The following is a 26,032-nucleotide window of genomic DNA, read 5'->3' on the forward strand; positions in this document are numbered from 1 at the left end:
AGAGGGAGAGTCCACCACTGCTACTGGCAGGGCATTCCATGAACTCACGACTCGCTGAGTAAAGAATCTACCCCTAACATCTGTCCTATACCTACCACCCCTTAATTTAAAGCTGTGCCCCCTCGTAATAGCAGTTGTTGGTCTGTTGGTACATGTTTTCAAGCTTCTGTGTCTTCTGCCCAATGGAAGAGAGTGGAAGAGAGAGTAAGCGGGGAGGAGTCTTTGATTATGTTGGCTGCTTTCTCAAAGCAGCAGGAAGTGTGAATGGAGCCAATGGAAGGAAAGCTATTTTATGTGATGGACTTTTAAAAACATTTATTAATTTCTGTGGGATGTGGGCGTCACTGGCTGGGCCAGCATTTATTACCCGTCCCCAGTTGCTCCTTGAGAAGGTGGGGGTGAGCTGCCTTCTTGACCCACTGCAATCCACCTTCTGCGGGTTGACCCACAATGCCAGTGGGGAAAATATTCCAAGATATTGACCCAGCAACAGTGAAGGAACGGGAATATATTTCTAAGTTAGGATGGTGAGTGGCTTAGAGGGGAACTTGAAGGTGGTGGTTTTCCCATGTATCTGCTGCCCTTGTCCTTCTAGATAGAAATAGTTGTGGGTTTGGAAGGTGCTGTCTGAGGATCTTTGGTGAATTTCTGCAGTGCACCTTGCAGATAGTACACACTGCTGATAGTGAGCATCGGTGGTGGAGGGAGTGGATGTTTGTAGATGTGATGCCAATCAGGTGGGCTGCTTTTTCTGGATGGCGTCAAGCTTCTTGAGTGTTGTTGGGGCTGCACTCATCCAGGCAAGTGGGGAGTGTTCCATCACCCTCCTGACTTGTGCCTTGTAGGTGGTGGACAGGCTTTGGGGAGTCACAGGGCTGGACTGTGTTCACAACTTCCTATAATTTCTTGCAGTCTTGGGCAGAGCAATTACCTTACTAAGCTGTGATGTATCCATATAGGATGCTGTTTATGGTACATCCATGAAATAACTGTACAGAGGCCGGTATCCCATCACCCAGTCACCTTTTATTTACTTGAGCACATATTTCCTCAGCCTTCTGAGGAAGTCAAGGCGTTGGTGTGTTTTCTTGACTGTAGTGTCAACGTGGATGGACTTGTAGCCTATCCCACCAGACAAGCTGCTTGTTTCAATCATAGTTCTGTCCTTGCTGCCCACTTGAATCCTTCCTCTCTGCTGCCTTAGTGTGCATTAAATACTTGCTTGCTTCCAAAAATGCCATTTTCAATGTCCTCAATTTCTCTCACAGATATTTTATACATCTCCAAAGATTTACATGTGTTTCAGCAGACAGGTGGCAGATGAGGTTCAATGTGGAGAAATTGAGGTGTCCACTTCAGTGTAAGAATGCAGAGAGATGGTATAAAATAAAGGCTACTATTCTTAAGGGTGTGGAGGTGCTGGTGTTGGACTGGGGTGAACAAGAGTCACGTGCAAACCCCCCAGAACTGTAGCCAGTCTGTAGGAAAGGCTATAAATCAAACAAGTTAAAAATCACACAACAACAGGTTATAGTCCAATAGTCCGAAAGTACTAGCTTTTGGAGTGCTGTTCCTTTATCAAGTAACTAGTGGGGCAGGATCATAAGACACAGAACTTACAGCAAAAGATCACAGTATCATGCAATTGAAACGGTATATTGAACAAATCTAGCTTGCTGTTAAGCCTTTCATCGTTTAGAATGGGTTGCAGGTTTCAGTTCATTAATATGTAAATCCCAGAACTTCCTTGAAGTCACATTCTCGATATAACTTAAGATTTTATACAATAAAAGGTTTTGTCTCAGCTCAGACAATGTATTAAGGTGTGGGGATAGAGTCGGTCTGTATTCCAATCTTGAATCAGCCTGGTTCTATTTCCAAAGTAGGAATTTTTTATAAAATGCGATATGGATTGACAGCCTGCATTGACTGCCTGCAGATTGTGTGCTTTTCCTGCAAAAATAGAATGTATCTGCAAATACAACTCTGCAAATGCAAATTCATGCCAGAGACTTGTGTGTGTATGTGAGGGGGGAGAAAGAGACAGACAGAGAGAGGGGGAGAGAGGGAGAGAGAGAGAGAGCATGTGCATGTGAGTGTGTGTGTGTGAGTGTGAGTGCCCATGAGAGAGTGTTTGTGTATGTGCATGCTTGATAGAATGTGTGCATGAGTGTGACAGAGAATAAGCCTTTGAGAGGGTGTGTGCGTGTGTGTGTGCGCCCGTGGGTGTGTCGTGGATGTGTGTGTGGGTGTGAGTGTGGCTGTGTGCGTGGGTGTGTGTGGGTGTGTGTGAGTGTGGGCATATGCATGGGTGTGAGTGTGGGTGTGTGCAGGGGTATGTGTGTGTGGGTGTGTGCATGTGTGGGTGTGAGTGTGGGTGTGTGCATGGGTGTGAGTGTGGGTGCATGTCGGTGTGAGTGTGGGTGTGAGCGTGGATGTGAGCATGGGTGTGTGTGGGTGTGAGTGTGAGTGTGGGTGTGTGCGTGGGTGTGTGCGTGGGTATGTGCGTGGGTGGGTGTGTGTCGGTGTGTGCGTGGGTGTGAGTGTGGGTATATGCATGGGTGTGAGTGTGGGTGTGCGTAGGTATGTGTGTGGGTGTGTGTGTGTGTATGGGCGTGGGTGTGTCTAGGTGTGCGCATGGGTGTGAGTGTGGGTATATGCATGGGTGTGAGTGTGGGTGTGCGCGTGGGTATGTGTGTGGGTTTGAGCGTGGGTGTGTGCGTATGGGCGTGGGTGTGGGTGTGTGTGTGGGTATGAGTTGGGTGTGTGCGTGGGTGTGCGCGTGGTGTGAGTGTGGGTCTGTGAGTGAGTGTGAGTGTGAGCATGGGTATGTGTGGGTGTGAGTGTGGGTGTGAGCGTGGGTGTGAGCGTGGGTGTGAACATGGGTGTGAATGTGGGAGTGAGCGTGGGTGTGAGTGTGGGTGTGAATGTGGGTGTGTGAGTGGGTGTGCGAGTGGGTGTGAGTGTGGGTATGCATGGGTGTGAGTGTGGGTGTGAGTTGGGTGTGTACGTGGGTGCGAGTGCGGAGGTGTATGTGTGTGCGTGTGCTTGTGCATGTGTGTGTGTGTGTGAGAGAGCGTGTGTATGAGAGAGGGTCTGCGTGCGTCTATGTGTGCAGAAAGGCCTGGATATATGTGTCTATAAGTCATTAAAGGTGAAAGGATAGATAGAGAGAGCAATTAATAAAGCATATAGTATTCTATTTATTAATAGTGAGATAGAGTATAAGAGCGCCTTGTTATCCATGTCCCAGGAGTGTTTGATGGGGACAGAACTGAGAGGACTTTAAGTTTACTTTGACTTCCAATGAGTAGGTGAACGTTTCCGCTGTATTTTAACCACTTGTTGTCCCTGTCTCAAGAGTATTTGATGGGGACAGTGTTGAAAGTACTTTATTTTCAGTTCAAACGAGTAGAGGGATCTTTACTTTGTATTTTGACCCCTTGTTGTCGCCAACCCAGGAGTGTTCGATGGGCACAGAGTTATGGGAATATCAATTTTCCTTTAGAAAAGTCGATGGAACTTTTTTTGAGTTCAAAAAAGTCAAGGAAGCTTTATTTTTCTGTATAAAAAGAGTAAAGTGAGCTTTACTCTGTGTTCAGTCAGGTCCTGTCCCTATCCCAGGAGTGTCCATTGGGGACAATGTTGGGGGAACCTGATTTTTCTGTTTATGTCTCATTTAAAGGAGTAGAGTAATCAAGCAAAGACGTTATGCTGAACTTGTATATTGATGGACCATAGCTGGAATATTGTGTACATTTCTAGATGCCACATGACAGGAAGGATGTGTATACATTGGCGATGGCACAGAAGAGGTTTTCAAGAATGGTTCCAGTTAGAACATAGATTGGAGAGGTTGGGACTGTGTATCTTGCAAAGGAAAAGGCTGAGAGGAGATTTAATTAGAACATAGAACATTACAGCACAGAACAGGCCCTTCGGCCCTCGATGTTGTGCCGACCTATGGAATGAAGCTGAAGCCCATCCATCCTACACTATTCCATTTTCATCCATATGTTTCTCCAATGTCCATTTAAATGCCCTTAAAGTTGGCAAATCTACTACTGTTGCAGGCAGTGTGTTCCATGCCCCTACTACTCTCTGAGTAAGGAAACTACCTCTGTCCTATATCTATCCCCCTTCAATTTAAAGCTATGTTCCCTCGTGCTAGCCGTCACCATCCGAGGAAAAAGGCTCGCATTGTCCACCCGATCTATCCCTCTGATTATCTTCTATGTCTCAATTACTATATTGGGTGCAACAGATATAGTAATTAACATTTGTGAAGGTACAGGTAAATTTCTTCCGAATATGGAAGGATCCTTTGGGGCCTTGGACGGAGGTGAGGGGCATGGTGTGGGCACCGGCTTTGCACTTCCTGCGGTGGCATGGGAAGGTGCTGGGAGTGGGGTGAGGGCTGATGGGAGGCATGGATCTGACAAGGGAGTCACGCAGGGAATGATCTGCTGTGGTTCTGCTCGCCGAGCTGGAAGTTTTTGTTGCAAACGTTTCGTCCCCTGGCTAGGCAACATCATCAGTGCTTGGGAGCCTCCTGCGAAGCGCTTCTTTGATGTTTCCTCCGGTGTTTATAGTGGTCTGTCCCTGCCGCTTCCGGTTGTCAGTTTCAGCTGTCCGCTGTAGTGGTTGGTATATTGGGTCCAGGTCGATGTGTTTGTTGATGGAGTTTGTGGATGAATGCCATGCCTCTAGGAATTCCCTGGCTGTTCTCTGTCTGGCTCGCCCCGGAATGATCTCTCCGGAACGCTCATAGGGTTGGGTTGGGAAATATATCCCGAGTGGTGGGGTCTGTTTGTAGGTGGCGGAAGTGGCAGAGAATGATGAGATGTATCTGAAGGTTGGCGGGATGGAATGTGAGCACAAAGGAGGGTTCTGTCCTTGTTGCATTGGGAGGGGTGGGGGTTCAAGGTCGGAGGTGCGGCAAGTGGAGGAGATGCACTGGACGGCACCATCGACCATGTGGGATTGGGAAATTGCGGTCTTTGAAAAAGGAGGCCATCTGGGATTTTCTACGGTTGAATTGGTCCTCCTGAGAACAGATGCGGTGAAGGCGGAGGAATTGGGAATAAGGGATAACGTTTTTACAGGAGTCAGGGTGGGAGGAGATGTAGTCCAAGTTCAACTGAGATACTCAAGAAGGCATTGATTGGTTACTTGGATAGAAATAATGTGCAAGCATATGGGGGAAAAAAAGCAGGAGATTAGTCCTTCGCAATGATGCTCATGTGAAGAGCTGGAGGAGACAAAATAGACCAAATGGCCTCGTTCTGCACGTTACCACTTGTAAGATCCTGTATGAGTCTTCATTGTCACTGGGTCAAAATTCTGGACCTTTTTACCTAATGGTATTGTGTTAGTATCAACACCACTTGGTTCAACAAGCTGGCACTCCACCACTTTCTCAAGGGTAAAACCAGATGGGTAGCTAGGGCTGACTCTGCATGTGAACTCTACAGTCCACTAATCAATTAAAATGATCGCCGATAATACATACATAGACTGCTATTCTTTATAGTGTGCTCACAAATTGCTTTTCTCTAAAATACATAAAGGCATTTCTATTATCTGTGATATACTCAGGAGTTGAGGTTCCCTATAATATGTGCAGGGATCACTATTCTGGATAATGCATACAGGAATTGCCCTTCTGTATAACAGATTTAGTGACTGCAATTCTGGCCATACTGCAATTATGCTTGCATTAATGTGGAAATTTAGTAAACAAGAGTGCAATGGGGAGGCGATGATCGAGTGGTATTATTGCTGAATTGTTAATCCAGAGGCCCAGGTAATGTCCTGGGTACATGGGTTTGAATCCTGCCATGACAGATGGTGGAATTTGAATTCAAGAAATATCTGGAATGAAATAATCTAATGATGTCCAACGAAACCATTGCTGATTGTTGGGAAAATCCCATCTGGTTCACTAATGTCATTTAGAGAAAGGAACTGCCATCCTTATGGTCTGGCCTGGAGGTGACTCCAGACCCACAACAATGTGGGTGACTCTTAGGGATGGGCAAGCCAGCAATACCCTTATGCTGTGAATAAACAACAACAAAAAAATTATTTGGCAATGTTATTATGAGGGAATTGGAAACAGTGAGGACCCACAGAAAAATGAGATGTATGTGTACACAGGTGCACAATCCTTTATCCAAAATGCTTGGTACCAGCTGGTTTTCAAATTCAGAATTTTTCGAATTTCAGAATAAGTGGCAGTTTGATGGTGAAATTTTTAAAAATCCTTCAGAAGAACAGACTTACTGTGAATAAAACTGGCCCTGAAACAAAATTAAGGCCTTCCAGTGCTGGTCCACGCCCCCACGTCGCATCTGAGTGACACACATTGAGTGGGTGTGGACTTGGGTTAACTGTTTGCATGCCAAACAACCTTGTTAATGAGAAACAAACTTGACAAAAATAAACCTTCGGACTTCGGAACTTTTCGGGTTTAGGGATTTTGGATAAAAGGTTGTCTACCTGTATAGGAGAAAGTGAGGACTGCAGATGCTGGAGATCAGAGCTGAAAAACGTGTTGCTGGAAAAGCGCAGCAGGTCAGGCAGCATCCAAGGAGCAGGAGAATCGATGTTTCGGGCATGAGCCCTTCTTCAGGATTCATGCCCGAAAAGTCGATTCTTCTGCTCCTTGACCTGCTGCGCTTTTCCAGCAACACATTTTCAGTTTCGTGTCTCTTTGTATAATCTATTACCAGGAATTAGATTAGATTAGATTTCTTACAGTGTGGAAACAGGCCCTTTGGCCCAACAAGTCCACACTGACCCGTCGAAGCGCAACCCACCCAGACCCATTCCCCTACATTTACTCCTGCACCTAACACTACGGACAATTTAACTTGGCCAATTCACCTGACCTGCACATTTTTGGACTGTGGGAGGAAACCGGAGCACCCGGAGGAAACCCACGCAGACACAGGGAGAATGTGCAAACTCCACGCAGTCAGTCGCCTGAGGCGGGAATTGAACCCGGGTCTCTGGCACTGTGAGGCAAAGTGCTAACCACTGTGCCACCGTGCCGCCCACAATGGGAAGGACTGTTTGTGGCTATCTGCTAGGCAATCTTTTTAAATCTAACTGGATTTGCCGAAGGCTCTCTGCTTTGTTTCTCATTGAACAAGTAGATCAAAGATGTAATATTGGTTGCTGCACAGAGTGATTAGGGAGTTCTGTGCTTCTGGTTTTCCAGTGAGACAGGTAAACCGACCCCAGAGTTTTATTGGTATTGGTTCCTCTCCTCTTCATTAATCAAAACAGGAGAGAGATTTGAGGGGCTTGCAATGAAATGAAAGTTTGGTATGTGCAAATAAACCCCATGTTTCAAATGTGCGTGTTTCTTAATCCTGACTGGAATGGTGAAGTTGCTGAAATTTTGAATCCTCCAAGCAAGTTCCTTTTCTAAATTGTAGGTAATATGTGATAACATGCAGTAAATATTTTGGAATTGTCATGTTTATAAATGGTGTAATGGGGGAGTAATTTCAGCTTGGTCGCCATATTTAAGGAAAGCACTGGCAGCAATTCAGACAAATTTACCAGACAAGTGCCCGATTTTGGCATGTTCCCGAATGGGAAAGGCTGACGGGTTAGGCTTATATCCGCTGGAAGGATATGAGACAACTCTCTTGAGAATATAGGATGGTATGGGTCTCAACAGGTCTAATCTGGGAAAGATGTTTCCAATTCCTGAAGAACTTAAAGCTCTGGATCATTGTTTAAAAACCAGAGAATGCCCATATAGGACAGAGATGACGAGAACTATTTTTTTCTCTCAGAGAGTTTTGGAATCCTCTTTCACAAAGCAGAGGAAGCAGAGGCTTTGAGTATTTTTTTAAGGCACAAGTTGATAGATTCTTGATAAGCAAGAGGGTGAAAGGTTATCGGGGGTAGGTGGGAATGTGCAGTAATTAGATCAGCCATGCTTTTATTGAGGTTTGAGGGGCTGAGTGGCCTATTTCTATTCCCAGTTTCTGTGTTCAATGTTCCTAAATATGCTGAAGTATGTTTCCTCTTGAATAATATTTGCTACACTTTGTTTCTCATTATTTGTAGGACATCCCTCCTGATATATAACCTCAGCTTTCCTTTGGCTTATTTTTATCTTTTCCTTTTCCATTTGAACCCAGAGGACTGCTTTTTCCAAAAATGCAATATCTAGTTTACTTTAGTTGCCTCCTTTCAAAGCTAAAGAGCCACAATCTAGCTTCATATTCAAATTTTCTGAGGGAACAGCCTCATGGCAATTCGCGATGTAGCCTCCAATGGCTCATTCTAACTTGCAGATTCATACCAAAGTTCAGCAATAATCCACCCTCTCTCTAAGCATTTATCTGTCACGTACAACTGATTACCACCATTGTCACATCAAACTCATTCTACATTTTTTTTCCCCTTCTTTTGCCTTTCGGTCTTCATTGGTCACCACATTATAGGAAGGATGTGGAAGCTTTGGAAAGGGTGCAGGGAAGACTTACTAGGATGTTGCCTCGTATGGAGGGAAGGCCTTACCAGGAAAGGTTGAGGAACTTGAGGCTGTTATCGTGAGAGAGAAGAAGGTTGAGAGGTGACTTAAATCATATAAGATAATCAGAGGGTTAGATCGGGTGGACAGTGGGAGCCTTTTTCTGAGGATGATGGTGGCTAGCACAAGGGGGCATAACTTCAAATTGCGGGGTGATAGATATAGGACAAATGTCAGAGGTAGTTTCTTTACTCAGAGAGTAATAGGGGTGTGGAATGCACTGTCTGCAAAAATAGTAGACTCACCAATGTTACAGGCATTTAATTAGTCATTGGATAGGCATGTGGATGAGAATGAAATAGTGTAGATTAGATTAGATTTCTTACAGATTAGATTTCTTAGAGTGTGGAAACAGGCCCTTCGGCCCAACAAGTCCACACCGACCCGTCGAAGTGCAACCCACCCAGACCCATTCCCCTACATTTACCCCTGCCCCTAACACTAAGGGCAATTTAGCATGGCCAATTCACCTAACCTGCACATCTTTAGACTGTGGGAGGAAACCGGAGCACCCTTAGGAAACCCACGCAGACGCAGGGAGAATGTGCAAACTCCACACAGTAGGTTAGACGGGTTTCAGATTGGTTTCACAGGTCGGCACAACATCGAGGGCTGAAGGGCCTGTACTGTGCTGTAATGTTCTATGATCTATGTTCTATTTCTCACAGTAGTATTCTTTGTTTCCTTTGCACAGTCACCAAATGTATAGAATCAGAGAATCATTGCAGTGTGGACGTAGGCCATTTGGCCCATCAAGTCCACACCAACCCTCTGTAGAGCATCTGACATAGACCCACCCCCTACCCTATCTCTATAAGCCTGCATTTCCCTGTGGCTGGTCCAGCTGGCCTGCACATCCCTGCACACCATGGGCAATGCAGATTGCTTTCAACACCCCATTCTCCTTTCAATGATTTACGCTTGTTCTTAAAAGCTGATCTTCACTCGGTGCTGTTTCTATACTTGTGTGTGATGCGGGTGTTACTAACAAGGTTAGTATTTGTTACCTGCTGCTAACTTCCCTTGAAATGAATGGCTTGCTTGGCCATTTCATAGGTTAGTTAAGAAGTAAGGTCATGGGGGAGGTGATGGCCAAGTGGTATTAATACAGGACTATTTAATCCAGAGATCCAAATAGTGTCCTGTGGAGCCAGGTTCAAGTTCCACCAAATCAGGTGGTGAAGTTTGAATTCAATAAACATCTGGAATTCTCCAACACTTGTCAATTGCTGGAAAACACATTTGGTTCACCAATGTCCTTTAGGAAGGGAGACTGCCAACCTTACCTGATCTGAGACAAGAAAACTGCAGATGCTGGAATCCAAAATAAACAGGCAGGTAGCTGGAGGAACACAGCAAGCCAGGCAGCATCAGGAGGTGGAGAAGTCGACGTTTCAGGTGTAATCTTTCTTCAGTCCTGAAGAAGGGTTACACCTGAAACATCAACTTCTCCACCTCCTGATGCTGCCTGGCTTGCTGGGTTCTTCCAGCCTCCTGCCTGTCAATCCTTATTTGGTCTGGTCTACATATGACTCCAGATGTACAGCAATGCACTTGACACTTAATCTGCTCTCTGGGCAACTAGAAATGGGCAATAAAGGCTGGTCCGGCTGGTAATGCCCACATCCCATGAATGAATTAAAGAAATTAAATTGCTGTGGGTTTGGAATCATGTATAGGCCAGACTGGGTATGGGCAGCAGATCTCCTTTACTAAGTTATGTTAGTGGGGCAACTGTTGACAGTTTTATGGTCACTATTATTGTCTTTATATTCCATATTTATCAATCCAATTTAAATTCTACCAGTTGCCTTGATGTGTTTTGAACCTGTGACCCCAGAGCATTATCTGGGCCTCTGGATCACCTCGTCCAGTGGCATAACTACTAGCCATATACTCCTCTCCTTATCCTCATTTGTAGAGTTTTACCCTATGCTTCTAGTCCTATTTATAGAATCCCATTCCAGCCTCACATTGTTAGTCCCTTGTCATCATTCAGTGTCTGATCCTCGGTCAGCTCCTTACCTTGATTCTCGTGATTCATCCATTCAACAGGAATCGAAGCAGACCACAGAGCACTTCAGGACCTACGTGGAGAACCACACCAAACATTCAGATGACCTGAGCCGGAAGCAGATCCGAATCTACCAGCTCTACAGCAGGACCAGTGGCAAACACGTCCAGGTGCTGGGCAAGAAGATCAACGCCAACGGGGAGGACGGTGGCAAATACGGTAAATGTTTTGCTCAGTGAGGGTTGGAAGAGAAAAATAGGGGGAAAGCCAGTCAATCAACCAATCAACTCTTTCCTTTATTCCACTAGATCAAGATTAATCTGTATGTTAACACTGGTCACCTGCTTTGTTTCGATATCACCTACCCACCCTTAGTGAACCCTGTTCTGAAATTTTTAGTTGACTTGCATCCTCAACAGTTTTTGGGAGAGAAAGATCCAGATTTTCACTTGCATATGTGTGAAAAAGCATCTCTTAATGTCACTGAACTCTAATTTTAAGGTCCCTTCCTTTTGTTCTGGGCATTCCTACCAGATAAAATGGCTTCTCTCTATCTATTCTATAATCATCTAAAGCAACTTTACTGTTATACTCCTGAAGGAATACAAGCTTAGCTAACCTGAGTTCAACACCCTGAGCCTAGATACCTTTCTGCATTCCACCTAAAGTCAATGTAGAGGGATGATGACAAGTTCTGAATGCATTGACTCAGGTCTCAGGCTTCCAGAATTTTATATAACTTCAATGGAGATGCATTTGTCCATTTGCATCTTCAATAAGATGACAGGCAAAATGGATTCTTTTGTTAACGGGCTTAGACTTTCATTGAATAAGACTGGTTCATAGTCTGTCCTTGAGTATTAGTAACATGTTAGGTTCAATCCTGCGTTTGTGACAATTTCAGCCAATATTGCCGTTGAGGCAGTGCAATATTTTTCAACAAGGGCAGGTCAGAGTTACATTAAAGCAACCTTTAACTGAATAGGCATCAAGGAGCTCAAGCAAAACTAGAGTTAAGGGGAATCAGGAAGAAATCTCTCCAACAGTTGATGTCATAACCAGCACAAGAAAGATGGTTGTGGTTGTTGGAGGTCAATCATCCCAGATCCAGGACATCTCTGCAGGAGTTCCTCAAGGTAGTAGAGCTTATTGGGACAAAATTAAAAATCATACAATAGCAGGTTGTAGTCCATTAGCTTTCAGAGCGCTGATCCTTCATCATGTAGTTGTGGACGATAAGATCCTAAGGTAGAAGTTAGCAAAAGATTACAGTATTATGAAACTGAAATGATATATTGAACAAACCTATATTATTGAAACAAGGCACAGGGATGGACATGACTGGTAGCGTAATGTTCCAGGATACAAGGGAGGCAAGAGAGGAGGGGGAGTGGCGATTTTGATAAGGGATAGCATTACAGCTGTATTGAGGGAGGACCTTCCCGGAAATACATCCAGGGAAGTTATTCGGAACTGAGAAATAACAAAGGGATGATCACCTTATTGGGATTGTATTACAGACCCCCTAAAAGTCAGAGGGAAATTGAGAAACAAATTTGTAAGGAGATCCCAGTTATCTGTAAGAATAATAGGGTGATTATGGCAGGGGATTTTAACTTTCCAAACATAGACTGGGACTGCCATAGTGTTAAAGGTTTAGAAGGAGAAGAATTTGTTAAGCATGTGCAAGACAATTTTCTGATTCAGTATGTAGATGTACCTACTAGAGAAGGTGCAAAACTTGACCTACTCTTGGGAAATAAGGCAGGGCAGGTGACAGGTGTCAGTGCGGGAGCACTTTGGGGCCAGCGACCATAATTCTATTAGTTTCAAAGTAGTGATGGAAAAAGATAGACCAGATCTAAAAGTTGAAGTTCTAAATTGTAGAAAGGCCAATTTTGACGGTATTAGGCAAGAACTTTCGAAAGCTGATTGGGGGCAGATGTTCGCAGGTAAAGGGATGGCTGGAAAATGGGAAGCCTTCAGAAATGTGGGTGGCATGGTGGTATGTGGGCAGCATGGTGGCATAGTGGTTCGCACTGCTGCCTCACAGCGCCATAGACTCGGGTTCAATTCCCACCTCAGGCAACTGTTTGTGTGGAGTTTGCACATTCTCCCCGTGTCTGTGTGGGTTTCCTCCAGGTGCTCCGGTTTCCTCCCACAGTCCAAAAATGTGCAGGTTAGGTGAATTGGCCATGCTAAATTGCCCATAGTGTTAGGTGAAGGGGTAAATGTAGGGGAATGTGTCTGGGTGGGTTGCTATTCGGAGGGTCGGTGTGGACTTGTTGGGCCAAAGGGCCTGTCTCCACATTGTAAGTAATCTAATCTTTACAAAAATGAGATAACGAGAATCCAGAGAAAGTGGGTGGCACAGTGGCACAGTGGTTAGCACTGCTGCCTCACAGCACCAGTGCCCCAGGTTCGATTCCAGCCTCGGGTGACTATCTGTGTGGAGTTTGCACATTCTTCACGTGTCTTCGTGGGTTTCCTCCGGATGCTCCGGTTTCTTCCCACAGTCCGAAGATTTGCAGGTCAGGTGAATTGGCCATGTTAAATTGCCCATAGTGTTAAGTGCATTAGTCAGAGGGAAATGGGTCTGGGTGGTTTGCTTTTCACAGGGTCAGTGTGGACTTGTTGGGCCGAAGGGCCTGTTTCCACACTGGAGGGAATCTAATCTATATTCCTGTTAGGGTGAAAGGAAAGGCTGGTAGGTATAGGGAATGCTGGATGACTAAAGAAATTGAGGGTTTAGTTAAGAAAAAGAAGGAAGCATATGTCAGGTATAGACAGGATAGATCGAGTAAATCCTTAGAACAGCATAAAGGCAGTAGGAGTAGGGAAATGAGGAGGGCAAAAAAGGGACATGAGACAAATAGAATTAAGGAGAATCTAAAGAGTTTTTATAAATACATTAAGGACAAAAGGATACCTCGGGAGAGAATATGGCCCCTCAAAGATCAGCAAGGCGACCTTTATGAGCAGCTGCAGGAGATGGGGAAGATAGTCAATAAGTATTTTGCATCAGTGTTTATTGTGGAAAAGGACATGGAAGATATAGAACGTAGGGAAATAGGTGACATTTTTACAGAGGAGGAAGTGCTGGATGTCTTGAAATGCATAAAAGTGGTTCAATCCCCAGGACCTGATCAGGTGTACCCTAGAACTCTGCAGGAACCTAGGGAGGTGTATGCTGGGCCTCTTGCTGAGATATTTGTATCATTGTTAGTCACAGGTGAGGTGCCGGAAGACTGGAGGTTGGCTAACATGGTACCATTATTTAAGAATGGTGGTAAGGACAAGCTAGGGAGCCTGACGTCGGTGGTGGGCAAGTTGTCAGGGGGAATCCTGAGGGACAGGATGTACATGCATTTGGAAAGGCAAGGACTGATTAGGGATAGTCAATATGGCTTTGAGCATGGAAAATTATGTCTCACAAACTTGATTGAGATTTTTGAAGAAGTAACAAAGAGGATTGACGAGGGCAGAACTGTAGATGTATGGACTTCAGTAAGGCGTTCAACAAGGTTCCCCATGGGAGACTGGTCAGCAAGATTAGATCTCATGGAATACAGGGGGAACTAACTATTCAGATTCAGAACTGGCTCAAAGGTAGAAGACAGAGGGTGGTGGTGGAGAGTTGTTTTTCAGACTGGAGTCTGTGACCACTGGAGTGCCACCAGGATCGGTGCTGGGTCCACTACTTTCTGTCATTTATATAAATGATTTGGATGTGAACATAGGAGGTATAGTTTGTAAGTTTGCAGATGACACCAATATTGGAGGTGTAATGGACAGCAAAGAAGATTAAGATCAACCAGGAGAAAGTGAGGCCTGCAGATGCTGGAGTACCAGAGTTGAGAAATGTGGTGCTGGAAAAACACAGCAGGCCAGGCAGCATCCGAGGAGCAGGAGAATCGAAGGAGAAGAAGAGCTTATGCTCGAAATGTCGATTCTCCTGCTCCTCGAATGCTGCCAGGCCTGCTGTGTTTTTCCAGCACCACATTTTTCAACAAAGAAGGTTATCTTGGATTACAACCTGATCTTGATCAGATGAGTCAATGGGCTGAGGAGTGGCAGATGGAGTTTAATTTAGATAAATGTGAGGTGCTGCATTTTGGGAAAGCAAATTTTAGCAGGACTTATATACTTAATGGTAAGGTCCGAGGGAGTGTTGCTGAACAAAGAGACCTTGGAATGCAGGTTCATAGCTCCTTGAAAGTGGAGTCGCAGGTAGATAGGATAGTGAAGGAGGCGTTTGGTATGCTTTCCTTTATTGGTCAGAGTATTGAGTACAGGAGTAGGGAGGTCATGTTGCGGCTATACAGGACATTGGTTAGGCCACTTGGAATATTGCGTGCAATTCTGGTCTCCTTCCTATCAGAAGGATGTAGTCAAACTTGAAAGGGTTCAGAAAAGATTTACAAGGCTGTTGCCAGGGTTGGAGGATTTGAGCTACAGGGAGAGGTTGAATAGGCTGGGACTGTTTTCCCTGGAGCGTTGGAGGCTGAGGGGTGACCTTATTGAGGTTCATAAAATTATGAGGGGCATGGATAGGGTAAGTAGACAAGGTCTTTTCCCTGGGGTGGGGGAGTCCAGAACTAGAGGGCATAGGTTTAGGGTGAGAGGGGAAAGATATAAAAGAGACCAAAGGGTCAACTTTTTCCAGCAGAGGGTTGTGCATGTGTGGAATGAGCTGCCAGAGGAAGTGGTAGAGGCTGGTACAATTGCAACATTTGAAAGGCATCTGGATGGATATATAAATAGGAAGGGTTTGGAGGAATATGGGCTGGGTGCTGGCAGGTGAGACTAGATTGGGTTGGGATATCTGGTGGGCATGGACGTGCTGGACCATGCTGACCATGCTGTACATCTCTATGACTCTCTGACTCTATTGAGATACAGACTGACTCTGACCTCACACCTTTAATGCATTGTCAGAACTGAGATGTCACCTTTTTTTATAAAACCTTAAGTTAACTTGAGAATGTGACTTAAAAGAAGTTCTGGGATTTACATATTAATAAACCGAAACTTTTAACTCATTCTAAAAGATGAAAGACTTAACAATCCAATTACTCAATGTATCATTTCAGTTTCATGACACTGTAATCTTTTGCAATAAATTCTGTGCCTTATGATCTTATACTCCACAACTACCTGATGAAGGGGCAGCGCTCTGAAAGCTAATGCTTCCAAATAAACCATGACCTTATTTGGGTCTTTGATGCTTCATCATTGAGCCTCCCTTCATCATGAGGTCAGAAGTGGGGATGGTCGCCAACAATTGCACTATCTTCAGCACCATTTGTGACTCCTCAGATACTGAAGCAGTCCAATGGAAGCAGGAGTTAAATAGCATTCACACGTAGGTTTATTAAATGACAAATAACGTTTGTGCCACGCAATTGATCATTCCCAACAAGAAACAATCAAACCCTCATTGCTTGACATTCAATGGCATTACTGTCATTGAACTCCCCCCTTTATCAACATCCTATGGTCTACCATTGACCCGAAACTGAACTGTGACTTGCCATCTAAATACAGTAGCTACAAGAGCAGGTGATGACCTGGTGGTATCATTGTTAGACTATTAATCTGGAAACCCGTGTAATCTTCTGGGAACATGGGTTTGAATCCCACCATGGCAAATGTGAAATTTGAATTAAATAAAAATCTGGAATTAAGAGTTTAATGGTGAACATGAAATGATTATCGGAAAATCCGATCTGGTTCACTAATGTTCTGTAGGGAAGGAAATCTGCCAATCGTACCTGGTCTGGCCTACATATGATTCCAGATCCAGAACAATGCTGTTGATTCTTAACTGCCCTTTGAGCATTTAGGGATGGATGCTGACCCAGCTAGTGATGCCCACATCCTGTGAATGTACAAAATGAGAGGTCAGAGACTTGGAATCATGCAGTGAGTAACTCACCTCCTGACTCCCAAAATCTTGTTTGCCATCTATAAGACACAAGTCGGGAGTGTGGTGGAATGCTCCCCACTTGCCTGGATGGGTACAGCTCCAACATCACTCAAGAAGCTTGACGCCATCCAGGAAAAATCAGTCTGCTTGATTCGCATGTCATCGATTACATTCAACATTTATTCACACTCAGCTGCAACTGTAAGCGCCATCTACAAGATGCACTGCAGCAAGGAATGCAAAGTACTGGGCTAATGGTAAGATTCTTGTTCGCGTAGATGAGCAGAGAGATCTCTGTGTCCAGGTACATCCTTGAAAGTTGCCACCCAGATGGATAAGGTTGTTAAGAAGGCATACGGAGTGTTAACTTTTATTCGTAGAGGAACTTTTATTAGAGGGATTGAGTTTCGGAACCATGAGATCATGCTGCAGCTGTACAGCTGCATTTGAAGTATTGCATACAGTTCTGGTCACTGCATTATAGGAAGGATGTGGAAGCTTTGGAAAGTGTTCAGAAGAGATTTACTGCCTGGTATGAAGGGAAGGTCTTACAAGGAAAGGCTGAGGGACGTGAGGCTGTTTTCGTTAGAGAGAAGAATGTTGAGAGGTGATTTAATTGAGAGATATAAGATGATCAGAGGATTAGAGAGAGGCTATAGCTTTAAACTGAGGGGTGATAGATATTAGGCAGACATCAGAGGTAGTTTCTTTACTCAGAGAGTAGTAGGGGCATGGAATGCACTGCCTGCAACAGTAGTAGACTCGCCAACTTTAAGGGCATTTACATGGTCATTGAATAGGCATATGGACACAATTGTAATGGTGTAGGTTAGATAGGCTTCAGATTGGTTCCATAGGTCGGTGCAACATCGAGGGCCGAAGGGACTGTACTGCACTGTAATGTTCTATGTTCTCTGTTCTAACTCACCAATCTTCTTCCACAGCAGCTTCCAAACCCACTATCTGGAGTGGTGTGCTACAGTGGAGTGCCTCAGGGTTCGGTGCTGGGACCCGAGTTATTCACAATATATATAAATGATTTTGGATGAGGGAAAATATGTACCATCTCAAAGTTTGCAGGTGATACCAAGGTGGGTGGGAGGGTGAACTGTGACAAGGATGTAGAGATCCTTCAGCATGATCTGGGCAGGTTGGGTGAGTGGGCAAATCAATGGCAGATGCAGTATAATTTGGATAAATGTGAGGTTATTCACTTTGGAAGCAAAAACAAGATGGCAGATTACTACCTGACTGGCAGTAAATTGGGAAAGGGGAGTGTGCAGTGGGACCTGGGTGTCCTTGTGCACTAGTAAGGTAAGCATGCAGGTGCAGCAGGCGGTAATGAAGGCAAGTGGGATGTTGGCCTTAATTGTGAGAGGTTTTGAGTACAGGAGCAGGGATGTGTTGTTGCAGTTATACAAGGCCTTGGTGAGGCCACACCGAGAATATTGTGGGCAGTTTTGGTCTCCTTTCCTGAGGAAGGATGCTTTTGCTCTCGAAGGAGTGCAGTGAAGGTTTACCAAGCTGATTCCGGGGATGGCGGGACTAACACATAAGGAGAGATTGACTAGGTTAGGATTGGTTTCACTGGGGTTCAGATGAGTGGTTGGGGGGGTGATCTCATAAAGATATATAAAATTCTAACAGGACTAGGACAGGGTAGATGCAGGGAGGATGTTCCCGATGATGGGTGTGTCCAGAACCAGGGGGTCACTGTCTGAGGATTTGGGGTGGACCATTTAGAATGGAGATGAGGAGACATTTCTTCACCCAAAGAGTGGGTGAGCCTGTAGAATTCAGTACCACAGGAAATAGTTGATGTCAAAACATTGAATGTATTCAAGAGCAAATAGATATAGCACTTGGGGGCGAATGGGATCACAGGTTATGGGGAGAAAACAGAATTAGGCGATTGAGTTGGATAATCAGACATGACTGTGATGAATGGCAGAGCAGGCTCGAAGAGCTGAATGGCTGCCTCCTGCCCTTATCTTCTATATTTCTATGTATCTAACCTCTATCCTGTACAACGGCTAGGGCAGAAATTACACTGGGACTCTACAGACTTTGATTCCTTGTCTAAGCTGCAGACCATCTATACTTGGAACTAAATTGCTGTTCTTTCTGGGTTAAAACCCTATAATTCTTTTGCTAACCATAGCTTGGGTGTATGTATGTCACATGGGGTGGGTTAGGGTTAAGTTCCACCACCTTCTCATGGCAATTAGGGATGGGGAATAACTACTGCCCTAGCCAGCAATGCCCACATCTTGTGGACAAATAAAATAAAACATCCTTGTAGCACAAAGGAATAAATTGCCTCAAGATCTCTACTGAAGAGAATATGCGTGAAGACTACCAGGTACTTCTGTGGGGCTCGGGTCCTCTTGCTGGATTAAGCTGGAGTTGACAAGGGGAATGCACCGATTAATGTTAACTGACCAGCTTTCTCTAAACTTTAGACCAGGCAAGTTGACTGACTTTGATTGGTCAGGGGATTACCCTGAGAAATGAACCCGCCAGTGACTGTCAGCAATTTTGGTGGACCTGAAAAAGGTACATTGGGTGTACATGTTCTTTATGTCTGCAAAGAACATGCACTTGTGTATTCGCCAGAGCTCCTTAGACAATACCATCCAAACCCATGATCACTCCAATCTCGAAGGACAAGGGCAGCAGATGCTTGGCAACACCATTGTTTGCAACTTTCCTTCCAAGCCACTCACCATCCTGACTTGGAAATATATCATTGCTGCTGAGTCAAAATCCTGGAACTACCCTCTCTAACAGTAATATGGAATACATCACTGGTTAGTGTAAGCTTTCCTGATAATTTGACTCTTAGAGTCAGGTGTTACTCTAATATAATGTCACAGCAATCCCTCCAGAGCCAACATATCCTTTTTTAAGTCATGATGCACAGAACTGTTCACAGAACTCAAAGTACAATCTAACTAGCGCTTTCTTTAAGTGAAGTATAACTCCTTATATTTCATTACACAAGTTCCAAAGCATTCAATTGTGGAATTTAAATTCAATCAGCAAATTTAGAATTGAAATCTAATCTCAATATTAGTGACCATGAGGGGAAAGTGAAAACTGCAAATGCTGGAGTTTAGAATCAAGAGTGTGGTGCTGCAAAAGCACAGCAGGTCAGGCAGCATCCGAGGATCAGGAAAACCATTCCTGATGAAGGGCTTTTGCCTGAAACGTCGACTTTTCTGCTCCTCGGATGCTGCCTTTTCCAGCACCGCGTTAGTGACCACAAATCTACCATCATTTGTTATAAAAACCAAAGTGCTTCCCCAGTACCATTTAGGGAGGGAAATCTGCTGTCTTTACATAGAACTTCAGATCCACAGTGATGTGGCTGACTCCTAACTATCCTTGCCATGGCTCTATAAACCGTTCAATTCAAGGGCGAACAGGGATAGATAACAAATGGCTTGCCAGCAATGTCCATATCAGAGCTGAAAATGTGTTGCTGGAAAAGCACAGCAGGTCAGGCAGCATCCAAGGAACACGAGAATCGACGTTTCGGCCTGACCTGCTGTGCTTTTCCAGCAACACATTTTCAGCTCTGATCTTCAGCATCTGCAGTCCTCACTTTCTCCTTTTTCAGCAATGTCCATATCCCATGAAAGAATAACGTAATGACTGAATCAGCTATTAAGAATGAGGATGAGGTCTTGAAAAAGAGGATGATGAAGGTGAGGATTGAAAAATGATCCACATTTAGAGACTGTGAGCAAGATGAGTATCACTATGACGAATGGTAGCCAAAACCAAGTCTCTTTTAACTTGCACTGCGTCTAGTCTTTCACCATTTCATAAATAGTCTGATCTTGGAATCCCTAAAGTGTAGAACCGGGCCATTCAGCCCATCGATTTAAACACAGACCCACCAAACAGCATCCTACCCCATCCCTGAACCCTTGCATTTCCAATGGCCAGTCCCCCTAACCTATATCCCAGGATATTGTGGGGAAGTTAGCATGGCCAATCCCCCTAACCTATATCCCCTGGATATTGTGGGAAATTTTGCGTGGCCAATCCCCCTAACCTATATCCCTGGATATTGTGGGAAATTTTGCATGGCCAATCCCCCTAACTTATATCCCTGGATATTGTGGGAAATTTAGCATGGCCAACCACCTAATGTGCACATCTTTGGATTGCGGAGGAAACTAGAGCACCAAGAAGAAACCCACGCAGACACAGGGAGAATGCACAAACTCCACACAGTCAGTCATCCGAGGCTGGAACCAAACCCAGGTCCCTGACACTGTGAGGCAGCACTGCTAACCACTGAGCCACTGTGCCACCTTGACCTGTTCCTTTTCGATCCAAAGTAGATGTCCTCAAGTTTGCTGACAGTGAACTCCATGCACGACATATTTTTGTCTAATGCATGTAATCCCAATGCAATTTCACACTTCCATGTACACTGCTTACAATGCCACTTACATTTATGCCTGACAAATTCGGATACGTGCCTTTTTGTTCCATCGTGTAAGTCAACGGTGTTTTGATCAAGGTCAAGACAATTTGGGATAGGCAATGGAAACCTTGCTAAAGACATCCTCCCCCATAAATGAATGAACAAAACTATTGGGCTGAACTGGTTCAAGGCTGTGCCAGTGACATTAACTGAGGATGGAAGGGTTACAATCTGGTCTGTATGTTTAAACAACACACCATGGGCAGCACGGTGGCACAGTGGTTAGCACTGCTGCCTTACCGTGCCAGAGACCCGGGTTCAATTCCCACCTCGGGCAACTGTCTGTGTGGAGTTTGCACATTCTCCCCCGTGTCTGCATGGGTTTTCTCCGTGTGCTCCAGTTTCCTCCCACAGTCCAAAACTGCAGGTTAGGTGAATTGGCCATGTTAAATTGCCAATTTGGGTGAAGGGGAATGGGTCTGGGTGGGTTGCTCTTCGGAGGGTCGGTGTGGACTTGTTGGGCCGAAGGGCCTGTTTCCACACTGTAAGTAATCTAAAACACACATATTGAGGCCCTGCAACAAAGGATGAATAAATTGGCCATTGACGTCATGGGGATGTTATTTAAAATTTGCATCTAATTAATTAACACTGACTTAGTTCAGAAATCCTTTTAAAAATCTACCTTTTATTTCATACTTTTTAGTTATTATCTATGTTTGATTTCACAATCCTTCAACATGATTGTTTAAAGAATCACCTCACTCAGGTTTCATATGTCTTGTTTCCCTAAACATTGCATCACCATCAACATGTACTTCCTGCCACCTGCTTGCAAAATATCATCGAGATTAAATGGGCCAATACCCATTACATACATTCTGAGGGAAAACTTATGGCAGAACAATTTAAATGTGACTAAAGGTCTACTGACGCCAAAGGTGTCAAAAAGGCAGCTCACCACCACCTCCTCAACAGCAACTCGGGATGGCAATAATAGCCACAATGCCTGTCCCACAAATGAATGAAAGAAGAACAAAAAGTTATGTTTACTTTGTCTCTTTGTATTATCTCTGGAATTCGTAGAGTCCAACCTTTGTCTGCGGATCCAATAATATCAACCCAATAACATGCAACACATTTATAAAGATTTGTTGTTCTGTTAAAGGATGGTGTAGATTGATAATGTGTACTGCATTGACCCAGAAGTTCTGGATGTAAATGCAAAAACTTTGCCATTGTTCCCTCAGCTCACGTGGACAAACTGAATGCTTACTTGATTGATTCCATGTCGGATAACTATTCACTGAAGCTTGCACAGTTCAAGTGATGAAGCCTTGCTTTGATAAGATGCTATCTCTTCATGTTGGCAGCCCTTTAAAGGTGGATTTAGCATTTATCCTTAAACCCGGTGTCCTTTCAAAGCTCACCAGCCCTTGTGGCTGTTTCGTTTGATATAAATGTTTCATTTTTAGATAAAGTTACACGACGGAAGGCGATCTTATTCTCGTTAGATGTTTATCTCAAGTTGGCTCTTAGATCACTGCTCCAGGGGAAATTATACATGCTTACCAGAAGTGTAAGATGAAGGTGAAGGGGTGGATGGAAGAAAGCCATTCAGCCCCTTATATCAGGCTCAGTTTTTAATTGAACCATGGCCTCTCTATTTTACAACTCCATTGACGCAATATATTCCTTAATATCATTAACCAAAAAAGGCAATTAATTGGTGAATCTGCAGAGCTGCCTCTCCAAGGCAAATTTATCGTCTGTGAATATAGTACTCATAAACTGAGTACCACTCCAGATGAGATCTGACCAAGGCTCTGTGTAGCTAAAACATATTTCTCTCTTGTATATAACCTTCAGATCCATACTGGTCCCTTAGGTTATTGGTTACCTATCATTTAGAAGATAGTCCAGCTCAGTTTTGCTTATGTCCCAATTGGATGACCTCTCTTTTACAAACAGCAGTTACCACTAGTTTAATACTTAATTGAAATTTGCTGCCTGTATAGAGTTATTTTTCATCAATCTGCTTAGATATGAAATGACAGTCTGTGGCAAGACGGAGTTGAATGTGGACCTTCTGATCCAGAGATTGGGATATTACCACTGTGCTGCAAGAGCTGTTGCTGGCCCTGTAGACTTGAATCAACAGGAGTTTTCAACCTGAGGTTGATAGACTTTAGTTAGATAAAAGCACTATAAGAGATATGAGACCAGTACAGAGTTTGATGACAGAATGACCGATCTAAAGGTGGAACTGTTGTGAAGTTTGCAGATGACAGAAAGATAGGTGGAGGGACAGGTAGTGCTGAGGAAGCTAGGAGGCTGCAGATGGACTTGGACAGGCTGGGAGCGTGGGCAAACAAGTGGCAGAAAAAATGCAACATAGGAAAGTGTGAGGATATACACTTTGGTAGGAAAAATATAGAGGGGTATACAATTTTCTAAATGGGGAAAGGCTTCAGAAATCTGAAGTACAAAGGGACTTAGAAGTCCTAGTTCAGGATTCTCTTAAGTTTAACATACAGGTTTACTTGGCAGTTAAGAAGGCAAATGTAATGTTAGCATTCATTTCAAGAGGGCTAGAATACCGGAGCAGAGATGTACTGCTGAGGCTGTACAAGCCTCTGGTCAGATTTCATTTGGAATATTGTGTGCAGTTTTGGGCCCCAGGAAGGATGTGCTGGCATTGAAGGGGTCCAGTAGTGGTTTACAAGAAAGATCCTGGAGAGGAAGGGCTTGGCATGTGAGGAGCAGTTGAGGACTCTGGGTCTGTACTCAATAGAATTTAGAAGAATGAGGGAGGAACCTGATTGAAACTTATAGAATACTGAGAGGGCTCGAACATAGAATAGAGAACAGTACAGCACAAGAACAGGCCCTTCGGCCCACAGTGCTGTGCTGAACATGATGCCAAATTAAACTAATCCCGTATGCCTGCCCTTAGTCATATCCCTCAATTCATGTACTTATCTAAAAGTCCCTTAAACGCCCTTATCATATGTGCCTCCAACACTGCCCCTGGTAGCATGTTCCTGACTCCTACCACTCTGGGTAAAAAACTTGTCCCTTACATCTCCTTTGAACTTTCCCCCTCACACTTTAAACACATGCTCCCTGGTTTTAGATATTTAAACTCTGGGAAAAAGGTTCTGACCATCAACTCTATCTGTGCAACTCATAATTGTATAGACTTCTATCAAGTCTCCCCTCAGCTTCTGCCACTCCAGAGAAAGCAACCTGAGTATTTTCTAGCCTCTCCTTCTAACTCATACCCTCTAATCCAGGAAGCATCCTGGTAAACCTCTTCTGCACCTTCTTCAAAGTCTCCACACCCTTCTCGTAATGTGGCATGGATACAAGAACTTGCTAATGACGATACAAGAATTGAACACAATATTCATATCTGTACCTGATCTATATCCTGCCATATTCTTTGACAACTTTCTACACTATCTACATCGAACTTTGTATTGTCTGCAAAGTTACTAATCCACCCATCAACATTTATATATATCACAAATAGCAAAGACCCCAGTAAGGATCCCCACGGAACACCATTAGTCACAGACCTCTAGACTAAAAAATCCCTTTCCACCATTACTCTCTGCCTTCTCTGGGCAAGCCTATACTGAATCCAAATGGCCAAGTCATTGTGGATCCCATGCATCTTAATCTTCTGGATTAGCCTACTTTAAGGACCTTGTTGAAAGTCTTACTGAAGTCCATGTGGACAACATCCACTGCTCTACCCTCATCGATCACCTTTATCACCTCCTCAAAAGATTCAATCCAGCTAGTAAGACGTTACCTGTCCCGCATAATGCCATGCTGACTGTCCCTTATTAGGCCATGCTTTTCCAAATGCGCATAAATCCTCTCCAACAGCTTCCAACCACCAACGTGAGACTCACCATTCTATAGTTTCCTGGATTCTGTCTATTTCTCTTCTCGAACGGAGGAACAAATTTAGCTACTCGCCAGTCCTCCGGGACCACTCCAGTGGCTAATGAGAATACAAAGATCTTAGTCAAGGGCCCCTCTCCATAACCTGGGTAGATACCATTGGGGCCTAGGGGCTTACCCACTTTAATGGTCTTCAAGAGACCCAACACAACTTTGTTCTTGTTCTCAAAATGCCCTAGGATATTAGCATGGTCAAATCTCACTATCTGTCATATCCTTCTCCTGGGTGAACTCTGACGCAAAGTATCATTTAGTATCTCACCCAGATCCTCTGCCTCCAAGGACAAGTTCCCTCCTGAGTTGGATAGAGCAGACATGAATAAGATGTTTCCACTAGTAGAAGAGACTAGGACCAAGGGCACAATCTCAGAGTGGAGAGGTGGTATGGTGGCTCAGTGATCAGCATTGCTGCCTCACAGCGACAACTTACACATTGTCCCTGTGTCTGTGTGGGTTTCCTCCAGGTGCTCTGGTTTCCTTCCACAGTACAAAGATGTGCATGTTATGTGAATTGGCCATGGGAAATTGCCTCATAGTGCCCAAGTGGATGAGCTATGGGAAATGGAAGGCTACAGGGATGGGACTGGGGGAGCTGGTTCTGGGTGGGTTGCTCTTAAGATGGTCGGTGTGTACTCGATGGGCCAGATGACCTGATTCCACACTGTAGGGGTTCTATAATTTCGAACAGAGATGAGGAGGAATTTGTTCAGCCAGAGGTTGGGGAATCTGTGGAACTCATTGCTACAGAGGGCTATGGAGGCCAAGTCATTAAGTGTACTTAAGACAGAGATAGATAAGTTCCTGACTGGTAAGGGGATCAAAGATTTGGGAGAAGGCAGGAGAATGGGGTTGAGAATCTGATGCTGATAGGCCCAGGTGGCGGAGGGGTGACAGCATAGTTATCATTGGTGAGTTGGCAGTGAAAAGAAGATAGACACTTTCAGTTATATATTTTCATTCTTTTTACTCTTAAACTGAACAAAATGGTGCCAGATTGTGGCAACAGTTGAAGCTTTTCATTGTATTTTACTGCATTATTCACTGTACAATACATGAGACAATAAATCATCAATCATTCAGAAACATATCAGCCATGATTGAATGGTGGAGCTGACC

General features: G+C 44.3%; 1 protein-coding gene across 1 annotated transcript in view; it reads left to right on the top strand.

Moving 5' to 3' along the window:
* fgf24 (fibroblast growth factor 24) overlaps positions 1–26,032 on the top strand; it is a 127,043-nt gene that overhangs the window by 64,893 nt on the left and 36,118 nt on the right. The window contains exon 3 of the mRNA XM_043700927.2: positions 10,613–10,790. Within this exon, the coding sequence (XP_043556862.1) occupies positions 10,613–10,790 (178 nt within the window). The remainder of the gene's footprint in view (positions 1–10,612; positions 10,791–26,032) is intronic.

The sequence above is a fragment of the Chiloscyllium plagiosum genome, unplaced genomic scaffold (assembly GCF_037043375.1).
Source record: "Chiloscyllium plagiosum isolate Xiang-an unplaced genomic scaffold, Cpla_swu_hap1 HiC_scaffold_1, whole genome shotgun sequence".
In the NCBI taxonomy this organism is placed as follows: domain Eukaryota; kingdom Metazoa; phylum Chordata; class Chondrichthyes; order Orectolobiformes; family Hemiscylliidae; genus Chiloscyllium; species Chiloscyllium plagiosum.